The sequence below is a fragment of the Eimeria mitis genome, genomic scaffold, assembly GCF_000499745.2.
Source record: "Eimeria mitis Houghton genomic scaffold, Emh_scaff640, whole genome shotgun sequence".
In the NCBI taxonomy this organism is placed as follows: Eukaryota; Apicomplexa; class Conoidasida; order Eucoccidiorida; family Eimeriidae; genus Eimeria; species Eimeria mitis.
Genome location: NW_013574572.1, coordinates 6,763 through 14,184, shown reverse-complemented (window position 1 = coordinate 14,184; position 7,422 = coordinate 6,763). Strand labels below are relative to the sequence as shown.

At 57.3% G+C, this 7,422-nt stretch overlaps 3 protein-coding genes across 3 annotated transcripts in view; 2 read left to right on the top strand and 1 right to left on the bottom strand.

Moving 5' to 3' along the window:
* Window positions 1-202: 202 nt before the first annotated feature.
* EMH_0018410 (SWIB/MDM2 domain-containing protein, putative) lies at window positions 203-856 on the top strand (the record flags this gene model as incomplete). The annotated part of the gene is made up of 1 exon (XM_013501145.1): window positions 203-856. The coding sequence occupies one exon, from the start codon at window positions 203-205 to the stop codon at window positions 854-856; it is 654 nt and encodes a 217-aa protein (XP_013356599.1).
* Window positions 857-2,269: 1,413 nt separating this feature from the next.
* On the bottom strand, window positions 2,270-6,558 carry EMH_0018400 (ubiquitin protein, putative; the record flags this gene model as incomplete). The annotated part of the gene is made up of 10 exons (XM_013501144.1): window positions 2,270-2,316; window positions 2,580-2,773; window positions 3,093-3,265; window positions 3,547-3,785; window positions 4,018-4,201; window positions 4,635-4,727; window positions 5,074-5,285; window positions 5,495-5,576; window positions 5,889-5,983; window positions 6,204-6,558. 10 exons carry the CDS (start codon window positions 6,556-6,558, stop codon window positions 2,270-2,272), a joined length of 1,674 nt encoding a protein of 557 aa, XP_013356598.1.
* A 569-nt stretch (window positions 6,559-7,127) lies between these two features.
* The window catches only part of EMH_0018390 (uncharacterized protein), a gene marked incomplete at both ends in the record, with an annotated part of 6,666 nt that continues 6,371 nt past the window's right edge, over window positions 7,128-7,422 (top strand). Inside the window, one exon of the mRNA XM_013501143.1 lies at window positions 7,128-7,311. Coding sequence (XP_013356597.1) covers window positions 7,128-7,311 — 184 coding nt within the window. The remainder of the gene's footprint in view (window positions 7,312-7,422) is intronic.

Sequence of the window (7,422 nt, the reverse complement as noted above, 5' to 3'; positions counted from 1 at the left end):
CTTCAGCAGCAGCAGCAGCGTCAGCAGCACGAGCAGCAGCAGCAGGTCCAGCACAGCATCAGCAGCAGGCAGCAGCAGGTCCAGCAGCAGCAGCAGCAGCAGCTGCAGCTTTGCATACACACATTTATAAGGATTCTTTCCTGTCTTTGTTATATTTTACTCCAAAACCTATTTCTTTATCTAGCTGACATTTGTGAACAAAATGTATTCACCTGTTGGCAGACTGGTGGGCGTGTTGTCGCCCCCCGTGGGAAGATGCTGCCAGCTGCTCCAGCAGAGGTTACCGGTACCTGCAGCAGCAGCAGCAGCAGCAGCAGCAGCAACCGCTCCAGCAGCAGCAGCTTGTGGTGGCTGGGGTGGTATCCCTACATGTGAGGCCCGGGCCCCCCTGTGCAGCTCCCTTCGGCATTTCTTCTCTTCAGGGCCCACAGACTACGCGACAGCCACCCCAGCTGGCACCCCTGCCACGAACAGCAGCAGCAGCAGCAGCAGCAGCAGCAGCAGCGGCGGCGAGAAGCCGGCCCCGCGTAGAGCAACCGGGCTGCACAAAGTGTGCAACCTTGGGGCCCCCCTAGCTGAGTTCATGGGCCGCCCCCAGGCCTCTCGCGTTGAGGTGACGAGGTTTATATGGTCTTATATAAAGGAGAAGGGGTTACAGAAGAAAGACAACAAAAGAATTGTTGTAGCAGATGAACGGCTGCTGCCGCTGCTGCAGCAGCGCGAACTCTCTATGTTCACACTCAACAAAGTCCTAAGCCAACATATACACAACACACCAAACCAGGATAAACAGCAGCAGCAGCAGCAGCAGCAACAGCAACCGAGAGAAGATACTGAAGCAGACACGAAACCATAGTCCCTATTGGCCCAACCAAATCCGCCTTGCTGCAGCAGCAGCAGCACCACGAGCTCCTGCAGCAGCAGCAGCAATTAGTGCAGCAGGATGTTGCTGCAGCTGCTACCCGTTGAAGGCTGCCGCTGGTAGACTCTAAAGGGCGCAGCGCGATCCACTTAAAGCTGCTGCAGCTGCAACACAGTGCAGCAGCAGCAGGAGCAGCAGTTGCTGCAATTGCTGCTGCATCGGCTGCTGCTGGGCAGCAGACTATAAACATTCGCAGTCTTTTCTTGTTGATGCAGCAGCAGCAGCAGCAACAACAACAACAACTAACAGATGAGGCGTTCTAGCTATAGCTGTACGATGAGCAGACCTCCCATCTAGGAGCTGCTGCCGCTGCTGCTGCTGCTGGCTGCTGCTGCTGCTGCTGCTGCAGCTGCAGCTAGCATATGGTTTTGTTAGCAATGGAAAACAGTTTTAGCGTTGTTTGTTACTTTTTCTGTCTCCTGGTTGTCTCTCTCCAGCTCAAACAACTGCACAGCAGCAGCATCAACAGCAGCAGCAGCAACAGTGAAGCAGCAACGGCAGCAACAGCAGCAGACAGCCCGCTGCCAGAGTGTCCTATGCTTCTGCAGGGGTGTTCTCTTGCTGCTGCTGCTGCTGCTATGCTTTGCTGCTGCGGGTTTGTTTTGCTGCTGCTGCCCCTGTGTTCTGCTGCTATTCTTCGGTGCTGCTGCTGCTGCTGCAGCCAGACAAGAATGAAGTGTACGTACACCCCATTAAGAGTGTGACTCCCTCGGGAGGAAAAATTCTCAGCAGCAGCAACAGCAGCAGTAGCTGCTGCTGCTGCTGCTGCTGCTGCTGCGGGTGTCGTTCCTGCAGCTGCTGCTGCTCCTGTAATGGTAACTAGCACAACCATCGGTGGTAGCAACTGCTGCTGCTGCCGCCGACATTGCTGCTGCTGCTGCTGCTGCTACAGCGCGCTGCTTTGTGCTTCCGCATATGCTGCAGCAAAGAGTGCGACCGGACTGTCGCAGTACAATGCTGCTGCTGCTGCTGCTGCTGCTGCTGCAGCAGCAGCGGCAATGCATGCAGCACTTGGTGAGGAACAACTTGCTGCGGCAGCTATAGGTAGCCAGTGTGCTGCTCCTGCTGCTGCTGCTACAGGAACAGAGCCAGCATGACTTTTATCTGCAGCAAACTGCTGCTGCTCCTGCTGCAGCAGAAGCAGGAGTTTGCTGCTGTTGCAGCAGCCACTGCAGCCGAGCAGCGCTGGAGCTGCGAGCCAGAATAGGGTCGTCGCGTCTCGTGAAGAGAAGCGGACAGCAATCCCCCGTGCAGCAGCAGGTGCTGCAGCAGCAGCAGCAACAGCCGGAGCTGCAGCAGCTGCAGCAGCAGCAGCGCTAGATGCAGCATTATGGGCGTCACAGCGCCTCACTGATGCCGAGCCAACAGTAAATCGATTGCTCGGTTTATATTCCCTAAGAAACAAGAACAGCAGCAGCAGCAGCAGCAGCAGCAGAAGCAGCAGCAGATTAAAAGTAGCAGCGCAGCAAAGGTACGCCCAGGCAGCGCAAACTGCTTCGTGTATGTGTTGGTGCACACACGCAGCACACCAGCAGCAGCACCAACAGCAGCAGTAGCAACACCAGCAGCAGCAGCAGCAGAAGCAACGACAGAAGCAGCGACAGCAGCAGTAGCAACAGCAGCAGCAGCAGCAGCAACAGCAGCAGCATCAACCAACCTCCTGTCTGCTGCAGCGCCCACAAACACTCCGCCTGATTCGAGAAGCCCATGGCATTGAGAGACGCCAGTTGATGCGCATACTGCTGCTGCTGTTGCTGAGTTTGCTGCTGCTGCCGCTGCTGCTGAGACTGCTGCTGCTGCTGCTGCGCAGCAGACGCCGTTGCAGATGGCTCCATGCTCCCCACACTCAGCCTGCAGCCGCAGCAGCAGCAGCACATACACCCCGCATCCGTGCATATACACCCCAACATAGTGCGAACTGAAGCAGCAGCAGAAAATACAGCAGCAACTGCAGCAGCAGCAACTGCAGCAGCAGTAACTGCAGCAGCATGCCTTCTGTAGGCAAAGTATTATGCCGAATTGTCTAAGCAGCAACAATATCAAAGCAGCAGCAGCAGCAGCGTCTGCTGCTGCTGTGACAACAGCAGACCTAGCGCGACCACAACTGCAACAGCAGCAGCAAAACAGCAGCAGCAGAACAGCAGAAAACAGCTGCAGCACAGCAGCATACCTCGTGAAGTCCTGGACGATACCCCCCGGCCCCCCAAACCCCCATGCAGGCTGCGGCGCCCCTGAGGTGCCTGGGGAGGCAACAGCAGCAGCAGCAGCAGCAGCTGCTGCTGCTGCTGCTGCTGCTGCTGCATCAGGAGCTGTTTGTACACCTGAACCACTAGAAGCCTGAGCCTGAAGGCAGACACAACCCGCAGCTGCAGCGCTAGCTGAAGTACTATGTAACTGCAGCAGCAGCAGCATTAGGTAGCAGCAGCAGCAACAGCAGCAGGAGCAAATCCTACGCCCAACACATAGCAGAAAGAGCAACACCCTATGCAACAGCAGGAGCAACAGCAGCAGCAGCANATCCTACGCCCAACACATAGCAGAAAGAGCAACACCCTATGCAACAGCAGGAGCAACAGCAGCAGCAGCAGCAGCAGCAGCAGCAGCATTCCACAGCTCCTTCTGACCTGCTGTGATGGCAATGCGCCAGCTGCCGTCGTCGTGGTCTCTTGCTGCTGCTGCTGCTGCTGCTGCTGCTCCTGCAAGAGGCGCTGCCGCTGCTGTAGGTACTCCCGCTGCACTTGCTGCTGTCGCACCGCCTGCTGCTGCCGCTGCTGCTGCCGCCTCCTGGCCTCGAGATACGTACTCAGCTCATGGGCCTCTCTTGCCCCCTCAGAGCGCTGGCGAGGCTGCGATTGCTGCGGCGCTGCAGCACACCGCATGCACAACCATCCAGCCCCACGAGGTGCAGCAGCAGCAGCAGCTGAGCCCGTAACAGCACAACCAGCAGCAAAGCCAAATGCAGCAGAACCAGCAGCAGCAGCAAAACCAGCAGCAGCAGCAAATATCGGACAGCAGCAGGAGCAGCATTAGAACCAGCAGCAGCAGAACCAACAGCAACAACAACAGCAGCAGCAGCAGCAGCAGCAGCAGCTAACCCCAGGGGTTCGGCAAGGCCTCTCTGGAGGGCCCCGTGTCTCTGCGTTGGCTCGCTGCATCCCCCGCCCCCTCTCCCCTCTCTCCTCTCCCTGAGCTGCCGCGCAGCTCCGTAGCAATTTGAATTGCTGCTTCGTGCATCGGCTCCTGCACCCCGCGATAGACCCGCGTCAACGCGTTGAAACCCTGCAGCAGCAGCAGCAGCAGCAGCAGAAGCAGAAGCAGCAGTAGCAGCAACGGCGGTAGGAGCAGAAGCAGTAGCAGCAGCAGCAGGACTAACATTTGCACCAGCACCAGCGGCGGTCGCAGCGGCGCGGGGAACAGCAACATCAAAGGAGCCACAAACAGCAGCAGCAGCAGCAGCAGCAGCAGCAGCAGCAGCAGCAGCAGCAGCAGCAGCAGCAGCAGCAGCAGCAGCATATAACGACAGCAACCAAAGGCAACTGCTCGAGCAACAACAACACTGCTGTGCTGCACTGGAGCAGCAGAACAGCTGCAGCAGCAGCAAAAGCAACACAGGAGCCAATACGAACACTAGCAGCGGCACCGCAGCACAAGCAGCAGCAGCCACAGCAGCAGCAGCAGCAACAGCAGCAGCAGCAGCAGCTACCCCTGGTACAGCTTCAATGTTAGCTAGAGCCCTGTCTGTATTCCTTATCATCTCCCTCAGCAACGCAGGGTTCCTCATGGCGTCCATGCCCATGCGAAACAGCTGCAACAAACAAACCCTAAACCCTAAACCCTAAACCCTAAATCCCTAAACCCTTCATATGACGAGCAGTCAGCGGGGCATCCCTGCTGTTTCTACTCCAGCTGTGTGAGCACAGGGTTTAGGGTTTAGGGGGTTCTGCGTTGGGGGTGGTGTTTAGGGTTTGGCGTTAAGGGTCTAGGGTTTGAGGGTTTAGGGTTTAGGGTGTCTAGGGTTTAGGGTTGAGTATTGAGGGTTTGGCGTTTGGTATTCAGGGTATAGATTATGTTTAGGGTTTAGGGTTTGGTGTTTGGGGTTTCGCGTCCGCTGTCTAGGGTTTAGGGTTTAGGGTTTAGGGTTTGGGGTTTACCTGGGGGTCTGAGAGGAGACTGTTGATCTCAGGGTTTTGTTCTCTCAACGCCTGCAGCAGCGGGCTAGACTGCAGCAAGCTGCCCATGAGGTCACTCTCCATCAGCTGCTGCAGCTGCGGTGACCTCGCTAGCTGCTGCATCATCAGCTCCTGTGGTGATAGTGCTGCTGCTGCTGCTGCTGCTGCGCTGCTGCTCCCATGCACTCCTGCTGCTGCGACGCAAAAACCACAAACACATCCTGCTCCAGCTGCTGCTCCTGCTGCTGCTGCTGCTACTGCTAGTGCTGCTTCTGCTGCTGCTGCTGGGCTTGCCCTTACACCGCATGCAAAAAGTAGAACCAGCAGCAACACACAACAGAAAACTGCAGCAGCAGCAGCAGCAACAGCAGCAGCAACAGCAACAGCAGCAACAGCAACTCACTGTTTCTTCTGTCTGCGTTCCGCACCACATGTACCATCGGCCCGCTGCTGCTAATGCCCAGAGACTCCAACACTTCTTCGTCCTGCAGCAGCAGCAGCAGCAACAGCAGCAGCAAAAGTGGTTGGCTCTCCGGATACAGCAGCAGCAGCAGCAGCGCGTAGCCTCGCTGCTGCAGCTGCTGTTGCGCGAGGTGCAAAGGACGCGCAGACAAAAGACAGCGACCTGATGCTGCTGTTGCTGTTGCTGCTGCTGCAGTTGCTGCAACACTTCAGCAGCTGCGCTGCTGCAGGCGAAGCTGCAGCAGCAAGAACGGTTCCTCTCGTTTCTGCTGCTGCTGCAACAGCAACCGCAGCAGCAGCAGCAACAGCAGCACCAACGGCAGCAGCAGCCTCACCCTCATGACGTGGCCTCTCACGATAAGCCGCTGCTCCCCGGGGGGATATAACACATGTGGGGCCAGGGCTTCCTTCAGCTGCAGGGTGGTCCAGTCTGCAGCAGCAGCAGCAGCAGCAGCAGCAACAGCAGCAGCAGCAACAGAAGAAGCACATTGGGAGACAGAATGGGCATGTAAAACATCTGCGTGGCAGAGAAACAACTACATACAGCATGTCTGCTTCAGCAGCAGCAGCAGCAGCAGCGGTAGCAACAGCAACAGCGGCGGCAGCAGCAGCGGTAGCAGCAGCAGCAGCAGCAGCAGCAGCAGCAGCACCTGGAAATGCAGTGACTCTGAGCTGCCGACGGTCAAGTGTCTGTACAGTCAGCGTAAAGGAAGTGTCGCCCTCATCTTCCTCCTCATCGTGCTGCTCTTCAGCAGCATCGGCGCCCCTGCTGCTGCTGCTGCTGCTGCTGCTGCTGCTGCTCGAGTTGCTGCTGCTGCTGCTGGAGCTGGCTTCGGGCGCCTCCACTGGCGTCATCTGCTTCTGCTGCTGCTGCTGCTGCTCGACCTGAACATGCTGCTGCTGACCTGCCTGCTGCTGCTGATCTGCCTGTTGCTGCTGCTGTTCTTGCTGCTGCTGCTGCTGCTGCTGCTGCTCTCCGGGTCCCTTCTGGTCGCCTCCCCCCATCTTTCTAGCGTCTCCTTTGCTGCAGTGTCTCCACTTCAGTTGCACGGACGCTGCAGCGTCTGCTGCTGCGGCACCCGCAGGGATTACACTACCGGTGCTGCAGGTGCTGCTGTTGCTGCTGCTGCTGCTGCTGCTGCTGCTGCTGAAGCAGAGGTCTGAGTATACTGCAACAGCCAAGCCGCTGCTGCTGCTGCTGTTGCTTCAAATGGGCGCGCCTCAGGAGATCGTGAAACGCCTCAGTCAAAATGTTTGCTGCTGACGTTGCAGTTGCTGCTGCTGCTGCTGCTGCTGTCGTTGCTGCTGCAGGCGGCTCTGTTGCTGCTGCAGCAGGTTGCTGCTTCCTGCAAGCAGGCAGCTTCAGACACAAGGGAAAGAAGATACAGGAGGACTAAGGGGCGCATACACCGGTGTTGGTTGTGCTGCAGCAGCAGCAGCAACAGCAGCAGCAGCAGGAGTTATTGTTGTTGCTGTTAACTGCTGCGGCTGCTGCAGCTGCTGCAGCTCCAGCAGCAACAGCAAAAGCAGAAAAACCCTTTTTCTTACAAATCTAAATATCCCCCTTAATTGAAATGCTGCGGGAGACACGGGGCGCAGCAGCAGGTCCGCTGTTCTGTGAACAGGAGAGCGGCGTTGGCGCCGTCGCTGCTGCTGCTGCTGCTGCTGCTGCTGCTGCTGCTGCTGCTGTTGCGTATGGAGGAGTATGGTCACTGCAGCAGCAGCAGCAGCAGCACCAGCAGCGCCAGCAGCTCGCGCGTAAGTTTAAAGCAATACACTTAACACCAGATGATGTCTTATTATTATTATTATTCGGGGAAGGCTATAAAAGCTGATCTTGCTGCAGCACATCTTGGCAAAAGCAACAGC